We start from the raw sequence: 16,532 nt of genomic DNA on the forward strand, positions 1-16,532 counted from the left end.
GAGAACCAACATAGATGAATTGATGAAGAAAATTTGAGGTTTATATGTACTTTGAAAACTAAGTTATGGTGTTCCAAATTCACAGAATTGTATGTGTGTAGAAGACCCCTTTTCACAAATCTAGTCACATGTGACCCACTCAGCCGTTTTCTGTTCATATATCAATCACCTGCCTACCACCACCACCACTACCCAAGGTAACGTTCTTGTGTTACAGATACCGTTGTGAAAGAAGGTGCTCAAAATCATGTCAATAGCTAGCTTGCTATGGGTTGAAGTGAAAAAAAACTCTATGGTTGGCTGCACTCAAGGTGAAAATTTCAAACTTGTAGCTTTTGACCTTCTGAAGCTATAGTGGATTGAAATGTTTAAAATATCTCACAATCTATTGACGTGTGAAGGTTGAAAGTTTCCCCAAATTAAGTCACATATTACAGTATTTGCATTTCACTCTGCCCCTTGTGAAATAACCTATTGATCTGGAAATACTGTGTATTTTATCATGTTCATACCAACACATATAATTGCTTTCTTTGATCATATTAAATGTAGTAACGCAATTGTGACCGGATCAGCGAAAACCCGACATAATTGCGCAAGCCTTATTTTAAATATAAGCCATTGATTTGCAATGGGTAAAATATTTGCGTAATCGAAAAAAATTCGTAAAATTTTTATACGCTTTGTTCCTTGTGAAGGAAGGGTCCTATGATAAAAACCTGGATATCATCTTATTCGCCTACTCGAGAGGAGTTCAAAAATCTTTGTTTCGTTGTAGTAGACTAAAGGATACGTAAGTTATGGGCGTTTGTTTACATCACGTCGAAACGATCGTACGTGATCGATTTTTCTTCATTGATTTCGTCTCTGTATGCAGTGAAGAATGGTAACAGAAGAAAAAACGTACCCAGTAATGAACTCCCCTATTCATGGCGAACACAGTGGTGTAAGTTGCAACTCTATACTGCATTGTATTTGTAAGTTACAGCCGTTTTTCTAAGTGCATGTAATTTATTTTCCCAATACTTGCTGTACAAATCGATCTTTCTGTTGTTGCTACTTTGTAGGGCTGTAACTCCAAAAGTTGTTGCCATATGAGGCTGAAACTTGGCCAGAGCATACACTTGGCTAAGTAGATTATAAATATTCAACAATAAAGAATTTGAAAAATGCGCCATTATGTCGGGTTTTCGCAGATTCGGTCACAATAATAATTATTATTGCTGTTTGCATTCATAGAAAAAAGAGTCCCTATTATCAGCAGTGTTGTTAGAAATTCGCGCCTACCTACAAATGAAGGGTATGTTTCATGAATATCTGTTACATGTACCCAGTAATAATATTATAATGTCTGTAGGGAGAGACTAGCAAGTATGATTTTATCTATTCAAATATCAGCTGATGAAAAATACAAACTACACCTTCCAGAGCCTGTGACTATGACTTTTAACATTGGAAGCGTATGTAAACATTGTAGATATATGTCTAAAATTATGCTAGGTTGTATGCAAGCATGTGTACTTTATAAATGCATGCTTTTTAATTGTGACTAGATCTGAAATAGTCCAGTGTAAATGAGGATTATTATTCTTTCTCAATAACAACCAAATGAAAGAAAGAAAGAAGGAACAACAGATTAATGTGTAGTAACAACAACTGTGTATTAAACTACACCGCTTGCAATAGAATCTTAAATTTAGGCATACCAGGTAGCTGGATATTCACAGATCTAGTCACAATTAACTATAGTACTGCTCAAATGTAATGTCGTCTCGTGAGAATGCAAGCAATTACAAAACTCCCTAAATAAAGGGCATGGCACACCCATTTCGCTCATGAGTATTTATCCCATTTTGTTTGGGAAATACCCATGAGTGAAACAGGTGCCATGCCCTTTAATAAGCGAATTTTTAAACACTCGCACTCTCGCAAGATGATGTTACATTTGAGTGATACCGTATCCTGTAATGAAAATATTAGGTCTTTGTATTATTATCTAGCCTGGAAACAAATCTCGATTTAATCCTCGTTGTGCATTTTTTGACCTATCAAAGTATGTTTATTATATTCACATCAATCTGTAATTGCATTTAAACACATTTCAACCAGTACTACCAATCAAAGTGGCAGGTTCTCAACTGATGGTATTATACAGAGTGACACAACTAATAACACATTTGTTCAGTGTTCTACTACCCACTTGACTAGTTTTGCTGTTCTGGTAGATGTGTCTGGAGTAAGTTATATGTACATGTATTAAAAATTAAATTACAGATCAAACTCATATAAGTAAATACCACAGTGCATGGGCAGATCAAAGGGGTCACCCAGGCTACATTCATAATGTAACCCAACTGACAACTTAAATATGAATGTAGCCTGGCCTACAACTGGCTAGCCAATTTAAAAGTTAAGGTCACACTTAATTATGAGAAATGATTAATATACCATGGCTAGGATTTTGCACATTCAGACAGAAGTGTTTTGTTATCCTATAATCCTTGCTATCCTACGAGTTGAAAAACATTAGGTTAAGGTGAGAAGCAGTGCCATAGCTTATTCACAAGCATTCTAGAATACAAACAACACCTACATTGATTAAAACATTAAACTCACATAACTGAAAGTTTTTATAATATCTCTAGGATTTCTCTGTTCATATTGCCAAACATAGTCAGAACGTACCGGCTGTACATCTTTAGGTTTAAGGAAGAACATCCATCCCTCCTGGAGGAAGACTGAGTGTGGCCCCAACTAGACATTGGGTGACCTGCAGTTCGAATCCTGGGGTTGGAGGGATTTTTTTCCTTACTTTGGCCTCTTTTCTGTTACACCTTTTCAGTCAGTCAGTAAGTCAAGTCATTAGGTCTTAGTCCCTGAAATTAGGTTAGGTAATCCTAAGGCTGCAGCACATGTTGCTGTCAGACCTTCAGTGCTGGTCACTGTAAAGTGCTAATAATAATTTTAAAAAAATAAAAACACGATTTAACTTTTCAGACTTGTATATGTGGTATATACAGGAGATATATTTGCATTGGCTTGAGTGATAGATTGCTATGGATAGCTACAAGCTGTATTAGCCTGCTATGTAAGTGTTACACATTAGCTGTAACATAGCGCATTCAGACTTTTGCCTGATATGCATGCCCTCAGGCCTGCAGCCCTCAAGCTGTTGGGCTTACATATAAAGCCCTCATGCCCATGTCACAACTATTACATGGTTAAGGGTAGCAGTACTCCAATATTTGATCTGATCTGACAAAACCAGCCATTTCAATTGGTATACAGCGTATAACTTGATAAAGTATAATTAATTTTGTCTTATGAACAACTTTAAGCTTTGTCAGTATAAAGCTATTGAATAGCAAAATAGTAATGTGAAAAAGTCCTTGTAGATTCATCAGAGGTATGAGATGTTAACTTGGATATCTAGGGCCATTGACATGGTGGGTGGGAAACTGCCTTGGGCCCCACAGGTGCCTCAAGGGGGAATCATACAGTAGTGGTTGCTCCATAGCTACAATAAAACAAATGTAAAACTGTATATTTTCCCTGTAGACTCAAAAATACAGGAAGCCTCAGTAAGAGATGCCATCTATAGCCAGCAAGCTCAATAATATCCATGGCTATAATATGCAGACTGCAAATGATTGCACATAATATATCTTATAAGGTGCTTATAACAGACACACTTTTACCTACGTACGTAGATCGAGATACTCTAGTAGAACAGTCACCCTATTACAGCAGTTAGGCATATGTTCAGTTATAGTAACTGTTAATCATTCTGGCATGGTGTATAAAAATTTCCTAGGTGATATGTATTTGGCAGAAAGCTTATATTATTTATATATATATATATATATATATATATATATAACTTCAAGCTCGAGATACCCTAACACAGCAGTCACCCTAATGCAACAGTCAGATAAACATTATAATTATACTGTGATAAATTAAAATCATTCAATCTCAGATGGTCTAATTTTCAAAACTTCCCCAGGAGGGGGGCATACCCCCAGATTCCCCTTGCTTGGCATGTTTTTCATGCTAGCATATTTGGTCTGGGATCTTTTCTGCATTCTTCATAGTTTAATACATGTTTCTGACTCACTGTATTCACAGGCCTAGCCTTCTCACGTGTCCCTAGTGGAATAGCACTTAATATAGTTAGTAGCTAGTTTGCTTTTAGTTGTAGTCTATACAGTAGCTGCAAAAGAATGTACCATATTTACGAGGTTAAATCCCATGGCTTATTGTCAAATATGAACGTGGCCCTTCTAGGGCAGCCTCTAATCAAGGCAGCATTTATAACATAAACCAGCTCTTAAGTGCAGTGGCTATTTGGTATATAACTAAAAACTTTGAAGAGCATGTACTTACTTACATTGTTATTTAATAGCTCTATACATTGCAGCACAATGCACAACTTCATGTTTCTAATCCAAAGAACTCCTTAAAACAGTCAAATATTACAGACTCAAATAATAGTACAATATCTATCCAAGGGTGCCATTTATGCTACTGTCTCCAAAAATCATGTAAAAACTGTGGAACAACAAGTCTTCAATAGAGAAATGCAGCATCTATGTTAATTAAATTATTATCAAACGAACATCGGTATGCATATAACACATAAGCACACATTCTAGTACACTAAATACTGTAAATGTATGATAAACAATATGTAGGCTTAAGTCTATTATGCTCCAAAATCTTCCTATTATTCTTTCTGGCACTTCTTTTTTATTCACCTATTATGCTCAAATTTATTCCTGAGTCTACCTATTATTCTCAAATTATTCCCAAATAATATGTGTGCCAAATTAGTATTTTTGTTAGGGTTTATAAACAAGTGACTTGCTCTATCAAGCCCAAGAAGCCGGCGTGCCACACCGTGAGTATATTTACAGGAAGAAAGTAAATGCGATTTTCACACCTTTGTAGCTCTGTGATTCCTTATCCGATTGAAACCAAAGTTGCTACAGAAGTGCCGGCTAGGTAGGGGAGTCCACATTCCAAATTTGAAGAAAATCGCTCCATCCATTTCCGAGATACGAGCGGCCAAAATCTGGGTTTTTTTTCTTCGTTTTTTTCTTCTACTTCTTTTCGCACACTTTGCAAAATCCGCCATAAAACACGAATTCGTGCTCCAATCTGGCTGCAATTTGGCACACGTAAAGGGCTCATTAAGGCGAATCGCAGTACCAAGTTTGGTAGGAATTCGATAAACGTTCACGGAGTTATGACCGATTATTTGCGTAAAATAAGGTCGAAGGTCTGTCACGCCCACAGGGTAAACCGCTTGAAGGAATGAGCTGAAAATTGCTATGTAGATGGAGTAACTATCGTAGGAGTGCCTTTTTGTGGTTTGAAAGGAATCTAGTTAAAGGCCATCGCGATATGCCACAAAACCCAACCTGTGCCACAATTACGCGATCAATTTTTACGATTAAAAAACTATTAGTTTTCATGCCTACTAAGCAAACCTCTTAGAGCAGTGAGCTGAAAATCGGTGTATAGCTGGAATAATCTTCATAGAAAGTCCTTGCAGTAGTACAGAAGAATCAGATTACAAACCACTGAGTTATGATTCCAAAGCCAACTACGTGTAACATATGCGAGATCGAGATACTCTAATAGAACAGTCACCCTAATAGAGCATTCAGCTAGTTTATTTACTCCATTATAGAATTCTATTACATTGCAAGTTATTCTGTAGGGAGTTCAGCTGCAAACAGTTAATCTTATAGACAGTTCAGCAAGAAGCAAGTCACCCTATAGAGAGTTCAGCTACAGATATATCGCTGTAATCATTCAGAAGAATCAGAACATTACAAGTCACACTGAAGAGAGTTCAGCTATAAACAAGTCATGCACCCTGTGGAGAGTTCGGCTATACTCTCTAGAGAGTTCAGCTACAAACAAGTCACTGTGGAGAGAGTTCAGCTACAAAGAAACTACCCTGTAGAGAGTTTATCTATACAAACAAGTTAACCTATAGAGACCAGCTGCAAACAAGTAACCCTGTAGAGATTTCAGCTACAGACAAGTCACTTTATAGTTTATACAATGTTCAGCTACAAGTAAGTCACTCTGTAGAGAATTCAGCTACATACAAGTCTCTCTGTAGAGAATTTTTACAACAAACAAGTCAAAGTGTAAAGAGTTCAGCAACCAAAAAGCCACCCGCGGGGCACCTGTAAAGAGTTCAGCTATGCAAACAAGTTACTCTGTAGAGAGAACAGCTAGAAACAAGAGAGAGCTCAGTTAGAAGATATTTCCCTGTAGAGATCTCAGCTGCAAAGAAATCCTGTAGAGAGATCAACTACAAACAAATCACTCTGTACAAAGTTCAGGTACAAACAAATCACCCTATATAGAGTTCAACTACAAAAAAAAACACTCAGTAGAGAGTTCAGCTACAAAGTAACCATCCTGTAGAGAGTTCAGCTACAAACAAGTTACCCTACAGTGAGATCAGTTTGAAACAAGAGATTTCAGCTACAAACAAATCACCCTGTAAAGAGTTCAGCTATGAACAGATCACCCTGTGGAGAGTTCTGCTATACAAGTCACCCTGTATAGAGATCAACTAGTAGAAGTCAACGTCTAGAGAGATCAGCTAGAAGCAAGTCACCTTGTAGAGAGTTCAGCTACAAAGAAACCATCCTGTAGTGAGTTCAGCTACAAACAAATTACCCTGTAGAGAGATCAGCTACAAACAAAACACCTTGCAGTGAGTTCAGCTACAAACAAATCAACCTGTAGAGATTTCAGTTACAAAAAATCACCCACTGTAGAGAAATCAGCTACAACCAAATCACCCTGTAGAGAGATCAGCTACAAACAATCACCCTGTAGAGAGATCAGCTACAAACAAATCACCCTGTAGAGAGTTCAGCTACAAACAAATCAACCTGTAGAGGGATCAGCTATATAGACACTAGACACAATATTATAGGGAATTCGGTTACAAGCAAATCGCCCTGTAGAGAGTTCAGCTACAAACACATCACCCTGTAGAGAGATCAGCTACAAACAAATCACCTTGCAGTGAGTTCAGCTACAAACAAATTACCCTGTAGAGAGATCGGCTACAAACAAAACACCTTGAAGAGACTTCAGCTACAAACAAATCAACCTGTAGAGATTTCAGTTACAAACAAATCACCCACTGTAGAGAGAGCAGCTACAACCTAAATCACCCTGTAGAGAGATCAGCTACAAACAAATCACCCTGTAGAGAGTTCAGCTACAAAAAAAAATCACCCTGTAGAGAGATCAACTAGAAACACATCACCCTGTAGAGAGTTCAGCTACAAACAAATCACCTTGTAGAGAGTTAAGCTACAAACAAATTACCCTGTAGAGAAATCAGCTACAAACAAATCACCTTGTAGAGAGTTCACTTACAAACAAATCTACCCGTAGAGATATCAGTTACAAACAAAAAAAGCCCTGTAGCAAGATCAGATCACCCTGTAGAGAGTTCAGCTACAAACAAATCACCCTGTAGAAAGTTCAGGTATAAAAAAATCACCCTATAGATAGTTTTGATACAAACAAATCACCCTGTAGAGCGTTCAGCAAGATAAACGTCACCCTGCAGAGACATCAGGTTACCCTATAGAGAGGTCAGCTAGAAGAAGTCACCTTGTAGAGAGTTCAGCAACAAAGAACCCACTCTGTAGAGAGTTCAACTAGAAACTAGTTACCCTATACAGAGAGTTACCCTATACAGAGATCAGCTATATGTAGAAACAAGTCATGCTGTAGAGAATTCAGCTACAAACAAATCACCCTGTAGAGATTTCAGCTACAAACAGATCATCATCCTGTAGATAGTTCAGCTATAGATACAAGTCACCCTGTAGTAGGAGAAGTCACCTTGTAGAGAGATCAGCTAGAAACAAGTCACCTTGTAGAGACCAGCTACAAAGAAACCATCCTGTAGAGAGTTCAGCTACAAACAAATCACCCTGCATAGAGTTCAGCTGCAAATAAATTACCCTTTAGAGAGTTCAGCTAGAGTGTTCAGCTAGATAAAAGTCATCCTACAGAGAGATCAGGTCACCCTATAGAGAGATCAGCTAGAAGAAGTGATCTTGTAGAGAGTTCAGCTACAAAGAACCCAGAGTTCAGCTAGAAATCAGTTATCCTATAGAGAGATCAGCTAGAAACAAGTCACCCTGTAGGGATTTCAGTTACAAACAGATCATCCTGTAGAGAGTCAGCTAGAAACAAGTCACCTTGTAGAGAGTTCAGTGACAAAGAAACTATCCTGTAGAGAGTTCTTCTACAAGCAAATCGCCCTGTAGAGAGTTCAGATGCAAACAAATCACCCTGTAGAGAGTGCGGCTACAAACAAATCAACCTGTAGAAAGTTTAACTACATTTCAATTCCCTTAGTAGAAAGATCAGCTGCGAACAAGTTATCCAGTAGGGAATAATAGACATGTAATAAATATATTTATATAATTACTGATAAAATCAAAAACAGTTGAAGTATTAAAAATCTGCTCTGTCTTTTTATTCTTCCTGTGGTAAAGAAAAAGGATAGGTTAAAAAAGCCCCAAAGCTGGCCGATACAAATACAAAAAGAAGTGATATCTAATCAAAAACAGCCAAGCTGTAAAAAAAGGTGCGGCCCCTAAAAAGGCCATGGTGAAAAAAGATGTGAAATCCAAGGTGGTGGCCAAGAAATGGCTGTGATGGTAGGTTAATGGTAAAAATTTTAGTAACGACATTTCAGGTGAATTACTGTGCCGCTTGGTCTTGGCACAAAATTCACCTGAATTGTTGTTATTAAAATTTTTACCATTAACCTACCATCACAGCCGTTTCTTGGCCGCCACCTTGGATTTCACATCTTTTTTCACCATGGCCTTTTTAGGGGCCGCACCTTTTTTACAGCTTGGCTGTTTTTTGATTAGATTAGAATTATGGACTCGAAGTTGACTGCTCTATTAGAGTAAGTGACTGTTTTCACCATTTTTATGCTTGCACTGTTTTGGTAGTAAATCTAAAAGATTTTTACACTGCACCACAACAAAAACTTATAATTTTGTACCAATTATTCTTAGAAATCATCTGATTATTCCGGAATATTCCCCAATGCTTTTCAGTACCTATTATTCCCGAAATTATGCCGGCATAATAGACGCATGCTTAACAATATGCATGCAACCACAATTTTCTGTGATAAAATCAATAATTATGATGAGAATAAAATTTGACAGTTTTTCAAAATAGTTACAGACTTTGCACTTATGCAGTGTATAATTCACTTGTTGATCCACTTGTTTATAGATCATACAAAATTATCTGACATCCTATTTAATACACTGTACATATGTGACCAGGTTTTACAAAACCGATCCAAATCACACATCAGGCAAAATCAAACTAACACTACCAGTGGATAGCTAAACTATCGCACTAGTAGTATTGACCCTCAGTACTACTCAAACTACTCGAGGATGGTTTTAATAGACGTCTTTTCTGCATGTTGTGGAGTGCTCAAATGGCGGTTTCTGGCCTTTTGCAGGACCTGGCTTGGCAAGAATCAGTGGTTTACTGATGGACAGCATGATAGGCCAGACATCTTTTCTGTTGATTTTGCTACATATAAGCCACTAAGGAGCCAGCACAGCTAGGCATAAGGCTATTATGCTCCAAAAATTGAGCATTATGCTTTTGAGCAGTGCTCAAAAAATCACCTATTATGCTTTTGAGAATTGCCCATTATTCCCAAAATTATGCCACCATAATTGGCCCATAATGCCAGTATCAGGCCACTTTCATTGATGTTTGGGCTTCAAATAGTCTTGAATTCTTTAGGTGGTTGCTGTATTAGAGTATTTCATTTCAATGTGACTGCTTTATTAGAGTAAATAATATTCAGTGACTGTTCTATTAGAGTATCTCGATCTTTTTTAACGGAACTATGCAATCTGCAGATTTTCCTACTGTTAAAGCTTTATATCACCTCAAAATGCTAGCATAATTCCTGATTCTCACACATACCTATTATTCCCGAAATTATGCCGGCATAATCGCCACATCCCTAAGCACAGCCCTATAATCTTGTGTCTGGACTCCAGTCGTGGTCTGCCTCCATTTTAAAGTCTATCTCTTGTCAACCCCGCCACCCCCTACATTCCACCCCTTTGTGAGCACTTGTGATACTACTTCGCTCTTCCAACTGCTCAGATTTTCTATCTTATTTGGCAGGTAACTCTACAAGCAGCTATAAGCACTGGAAGTGGTCTGAAAGATAATAAATTGATGCATCTTTTGTGTAAATTTAATACATGTGCTTGCTATCCTTGGCAAGTTATGCAGACTTGAATTCTTTAAAACCATTTATCTCGAAACTTCTGATGTGTGATTTGGATCATTTTTCCAAAATCCAGTCATACATATTTACCTATATTCCTCAACTAAAAAATGTTGACAAAAGATGAGTAGCACTGCAATTACAGTGGTCCCTCTATTATCTAAACTCATTAGGCCCTGAGTATGCTCAGATAATCAAAAAGTTTGGACAATAGATGTTATATTACAGAGTCATGTTCAATTATGCTCTAATATTGTAGAACACACAATTTAGACAAAATACTCTAATAGAACAGTCACCTCCACAGCTTGGATAACAGAATGTTCAGATAATCAATGGATGAATAATGGAGGGACCACTGTAGTTTTCATTGTTATGCTATTAAAATTGCAATACTAAGTGTTCAAAATCCAACTTAGTGATTCTATGTAGCAGAAGAATAGAGTTGCATATTTCATAGATGGAGCATAGGAAAGGTGCAGACTATCTGCTGGAAAGGAGATACAACATGTCAAGCAGGTTATATCATTTTATCTGATAAACTCTATTGCAACAGTTACCTTATCATACGTATTTGTGATACAGAGCACTACTCAGCATTGTGGATATGACAAATTTACATGTATAGACTATAGACTTGTACCAAACCAAACTCTTATAGAATGAGACCTTGTATGATAAAAACTCAGTATATATATACAAACACATGCACACATATAATATATATATAGAGAGAGAGAGAGATTCTCTTGTGTTGAATCCATTTTTTTACAGAAAAATTCTGAGTCTAAAGCACTGACAATAATCAGCTATATTGGATGTGGTGTATCCATAGTTTGCCTCATGGTTGCAGCAGTCATGTTCATTTCTCTAAGGTACTATTAAGTTCATTTTGACAAATATTAACTTTTTATTCCAAAGGAAAACGGTCTACAATTTGGAGCAACATTTCATTCACACTAACCTCTCTATTGCTTTGCTGCTGGGACTGATAATTTTTGTCAGTGGCATTGAAACTGCTAGTGATTATAGGGTAAGATAATTTGCTTGTCCTCTGCAGAATACATCTACATGTATATTTGTTTGCATTATTTCTGGTAAAAGAATGTTCATGGGAAGTGTTTGCACTGAGCAAAGTAATTTTGTGCAAATGGAAAGTTTTGATAATACTAGTTGCTGCAGGTCAGTATAAATGTTTTCATAATGGTATACTCCTACAGGTGGAATCATGCAGTATGGTAGTATTGGGTTCCCTTTGAAAATGAAAGTGCCCACCAAAATGATGATATTAAAAAATCATAGAAATGTCATACATGATAGAAAGAAACAACTGGAAGAGACTTAGTGCATCTCTTATCAAATCCAGCATTAAAAACTAAACACTTATAGAAGGCAAATATTGATTTTTTTAAAAGCATTGTTAAAACCCAAAAAATTTTTTTTTGTTCTGCCTGCCTTCCAGCCTGACCACAGTCACAGGGCTAAACACCACACAGCCACCATTTTATGTCACTATAACAATCTCATAGTATGGCATGTGCCTTTTCTGGTTCGAACGAATGTGTACTTTGCCTTTCCTTTTTTTGTAGGAAAAATAGACAAAAGCCAGCATAGCTATGCAATTACAAAGGGAAATGATTGCAGTATAATATCATTGATATCACATCTTCTCAATTGCATGAATCCTAATTTGGTATTATAGCCTATTTTATTTGACGATATTTTTTGTAGTACTCTAATAGAGCACACTTTTCTGAATACTTGTAATACAATGTTCTAGAGTTTCCATGGATAGATCTCTGAAATAATATTCTGGTGTAGTACACTAGAACTTCTGCTTATGAGATCTATACCAAAACAGCCAAGCTGTAAAAAAAGAGTGCGGCCCCCAAAAAGGCCAAGGTGAAATAAGATGAGAAATCCAAGGTGGCGGCCAAGAAATGGCTGTGATGGTAGGTTAATGGCAAAACTTTTAATTACGAGAATTCAGGTGAATTTGCGTTGCCTCCTCCACTAGGATTCGGCACCAAATTCACATGAATTGTCGTAATTAAAATTTTTTCCATTAACCTACCATCACAGCCATTTCTTGGCTGCCACCTTGGATTTCACATCTTTTTTCACCTTGGCCTTTTTGGGGGCCAACCTCTTTTTTTACAGCTTGGCTGTTTTGGTTTAGATATCACTTCTTTTTGTATTGCAAGCCACAAAACTGGCCATATGGCTTTGATGCTTCCTTTTAACTTGTTTCTTTTCTTTATTGCAGGAATTGTGGAACAAAGGAGTGTGTATAGCTTTTGTCTGATGAAATATTTAACAATGAATGATGATTATCACATACTGTAGTTAATAAGGTGATTTCTTACATAACTGAACTATAGCTGAAACTCTCATTGTTTGTAGCTGAACTCTTTTCAGGATGAATTATTTCTTGCTGAATTCTAGCTGAACTCTCTACAGGGTGATTTGTTTGCAGCTGAACTCTCTACTTGGTGGTTTCTTTGTAGCTGAACTCTCTACAAGGTGACTTGTTCTAGCTGAACTCTCTACAGGGTGGCTGAACTCTCTACAGGGTGATTTTTTTGCAACTGAACTCTCTGCAAGATGATTTGTTACTAGCTGATCTCAATGTAACTTGATTGTAGCTGAACTCTCTACAGGATGGTTTCTTTGTAGCTGATCTCTCTACAGGGTGACTTGTTTCTAGCTGAACTCTCTATAATGTCATCTGTTTGTAATTGAACTCTCTACAGGATGATTTCTTTGTAGCTGATCTCTCTACAGGGTGACTTGTTTCTAGCTGATCTCTCTACAGGGTGACTTGATTCTAGCTTATCTCTCTACACGGTGACTTGTTTCTAGCTGAACTCTCTATAAGGTTATCTGTTTGTAATTGAACTCTCTACAGGATGGTTTCTTTGTAGCTGATCACTCTACAGGGTGACTTATTTCTAGCTGATCTCTCTACAGGGTGACTTGTTTCTAGCTGATCTCTGTATGACTTGTTTCTAGCTGATCTCTCTACACGGTGACTTGTTTCTAGCTGAGCTCTCTATAGGGTTATCTGTTTGTAATTGAACTCTCTACAGGATGTATGGTTTCTTTGTAGCTGATCTCTCTACAGGGTGACTTGTTTCTAGCTGATCTCTGTACAGGATGAACTTGTTTCTGGCTGAACTCTCTACAGATGATTTGTTTGCAGCTGAACTCTCTACATGGTGGTTTCTTTGTAGCTGAACTCTCTACAAGGTGATTTCTTCTAGCTGATCTCTCTACAGGGTGATTTGTTCGCAGCTGGACTCTCTACAGGGTTATTTGTTTGCAGCTGAGCTCTTTATATGATGGTTTTTTTGTAGCTGAACTCTCTACAAGGTAACGTCTTCTAGCTGATCTCTCTACACTGTGACTTGTTTCTAGCTGAACTTTTATCTGTTTGTTATTGAACTCTCTACAGGATGGTTCCTTTGTAGCTGATCACTCTACAGGGTGACTTGTTTCTAGCTGATCTCTCTACAGGGTGACTTGTTTCTAGCTGATCTCTCTGCACGGTGACTTGTTTCTAGCTGAACTCTCTATAGGGGTATCTGTTTGTAATTGAACTCTCTACAGGATGGTTTCTTTGTAGCTGATCTCTCTATTGGTTGACTTGTTTCTAGCTGAACTCTCTAGGGTTATCTGTTTGTAATTGAACTCTCTACAGGATGGTTTCTTTGTAGCTGATCTCTCTACAGGGTGACTTACTTCTAGCTGATCTCTCTACAGGGTGAACTTGTTTCTGGCTGAACTCTCTACAGATGATTTGTTTGTAGCCGAACTCTCTACATGGTGGTTTCTTTGTAGCTGAACTCTCTACAGGGTGGCTGAACTGTCTGCAGGATGATTTTTTTGCAACTGAACTCTCTGCAAGATGGTTTGTTTCTAGCTGATCTCTCTATAGTGTAACTTGATTGTAGCTGAACTCTCTACAGGATGGTTTCTTTATAGCTGATCTCTCTACAGGGTGACTTGTTTCTAGCTGATCTCTGGATGACTTGTTTCTAGCTGATCTCTCTGCATGGTGACTTGTTTCTAGCTGATCTCTGGATGACTTGTTTCTAGCTGATCTCTCTACACGGTGACTTGTTCCTAGCTGAACTCACTATAGGGTTATCTGTTTGTAATTGAACTCTCTACAGGATGGTTTCTTTGTAGCTGATCTCTCTACATGGTGACTTGTTTCTAGCTGATCTCTCTACACGGTGACTTGTTCCTAGCTGAACTCACTATAGGGTTATCTGTTTGTAATTGAACTCTCTACAGGATGGTTTCTTTGTAGCTGATCTCTCTACACGGTGACTTGTTCCTAGCTGAACTCACTATAGGGTTATCTGTTTGTAATTGAACTCTCTACAGGATGGTTTCTTTGTAGCTGATCTCTCTACACGGTGACTTGTTTCTAGCTGATCTATGGATGACTTGTTTCTAGCTGATCTCTCTACACGGTGACTTGTTCCTAGCTGAACTCACTATAGGGTTATCTGTTTGTAATTGTACTCTCTACAGGATGGTTTCTTTGTAGCTGATCTCTCTACAGGGTGACTTGTTTCTAGCTGATCTCTCTACAGAGTGAACTTGTTTCTGGCTGAACTCTCTACAGATGATTTGTTTGCAGCTGAACTTTCTACAGATGATTTGTTTGCAGCTGAACTCTGTACATGGTGGTTTCTTTGTAGCTGAACTCTCTACAAGGTGATTTCTTCTAGCTGATCCCTCTACAGAGTGATCTGTTCGTAGCTGGACTCTCTACAGGGTGATTTGTTTGCAGCTGAGCTCTTTATATGATGGTTTTTTTGTAGCTGAACTCTCTACAAGGTAACTTCTTCTAGCTGATCTCTCTACAGGGTGATTTGTTTGTAGCTGAACTATCTGCAGGGTGATTTATTTGTAGTTGAACTCTCTACAAGGTGATCCTTCTAGCTGATATCTCTACAGGATGATTTTTTCTAACTGAACTCTCTATAGGGTGATCTGTTCTTAGCTGAACTCTCTACAGGGTGATTTGTTTGCAGCTGAACTCTCTACATGGTGATTTCTTTATAACTGAACTCTCTATAAGGTGATGTCTTGTAGCTGATCTCTCTATGGAGTTATAACTTTCTCTATAGAGTTATAACATGTTTGTATAGCTGAACTCTTTACAGAGTGTTTTTTTTGATTGGTTGCTGAACTCTCCAGCTACACGGTGACTTGTTTGTACTACAGAGTAACTTGGTTGTAGCTAAACTCTCTACAGAGTGACTTACTTGTAGCTGAACATTGTATAAAGTAACTTGTTTGTAGCTGAACTAGATGAACTCTCTACTGGGTAGCTTTTTTGTAGCTGAACCCTCTACGCAGTGACTTGTTTGTAGCTGAATTCTCTACAGGATGACTTGTTTATAACTGAATTCTCTTCAGTGTGACTTATAATGTTTTGAATCTCTACAGCGATATATTTGTAGCTGAACTCTCTACAGGGTGACTTGCTTGTATTATTATCAATGTACCACAGACCTGGAAGGACAAGTACAAAAGGTGTAAGCCTGTACAAGGTACTGTCCAAAATACAAAAATAACTACAAAATACAACATTACGAAACAAAGACAACATTACACAACAAAATACCAATACACGAAACCAATACAACATTAACAATAAATTACTTAGAAAATGCCACAGAAGTGTTTATATGCAGCATGGCGAAAGGCAGTACGGGTTGCAATTCCCAAGATATCAATAGGCACTTGATTCCAGACAAAACATACCCGTACAAAGTAAGAATACCTCCTAGCATTAATTGTTGACAGGGGTGGTACAAGAGAAAGAGAATGACTATGTGTAGCCAACGTGTTGTAAGTACAGTACTTCAGAAAAGGAATGGAACCATTGTGACGAATGTCCTGAAGAGTACAAACTGATAAATATTCACGTCTGGAACACAAGGGAGGTAAATGCAACTTTTGATAACAGGTTTCATGGGGAAGAGACCAAGAACATGTGGTTGGGTTCCAACGACTACCACAAGCCCACCGTGCAGCACGTCTCTGGACAGCCTCCAACAAATTCACACCTTTAGCAGTATGTGGTGACCACACTACACAAGCATACTCCAACAGTGGCCTTACTATAGCCTTGTATGCTCTACATCTAGCCTCCGAATCACACCCA

General features: G+C 37.8%; 1 protein-coding gene across 5 annotated transcripts in view; it reads left to right on the forward strand.

Moving 5' to 3' along the window:
• Positions 1 to 16,532, forward strand: part of LOC136254604 (fibropellin-1-like) — a 176,871-nt gene that overhangs the window by 133,042 nt on the left and 27,297 nt on the right. For all 5 annotated transcript variants that reach the window (XM_066047351.1, XM_066047350.1, XM_066047352.1 and 2 more), the window contains exons 10-15: positions 1,240 to 1,300; positions 1,358 to 1,460; positions 2,001 to 2,053; positions 2,110 to 2,236; positions 11,120 to 11,220; positions 11,267 to 11,378. In XM_066047351.1, the coding sequence (XP_065903423.1) occupies positions 1,240 to 1,300; positions 1,358 to 1,460; positions 2,001 to 2,053; positions 2,110 to 2,236; positions 11,120 to 11,220; positions 11,267 to 11,378 (557 nt within the window). The remainder of the gene's footprint in view (positions 1 to 1,239; positions 1,301 to 1,357; positions 1,461 to 2,000; positions 2,054 to 2,109; positions 2,237 to 11,119; positions 11,221 to 11,266; positions 11,379 to 16,532) is intronic.

This window comes from Dysidea avara, chromosome 4 (assembly GCF_963678975.1).
Source record: "Dysidea avara chromosome 4, odDysAvar1.4, whole genome shotgun sequence".
NCBI lineage: Eukaryota > Metazoa > Porifera > Demospongiae > Dictyoceratida > Dysideidae > Dysidea > Dysidea avara.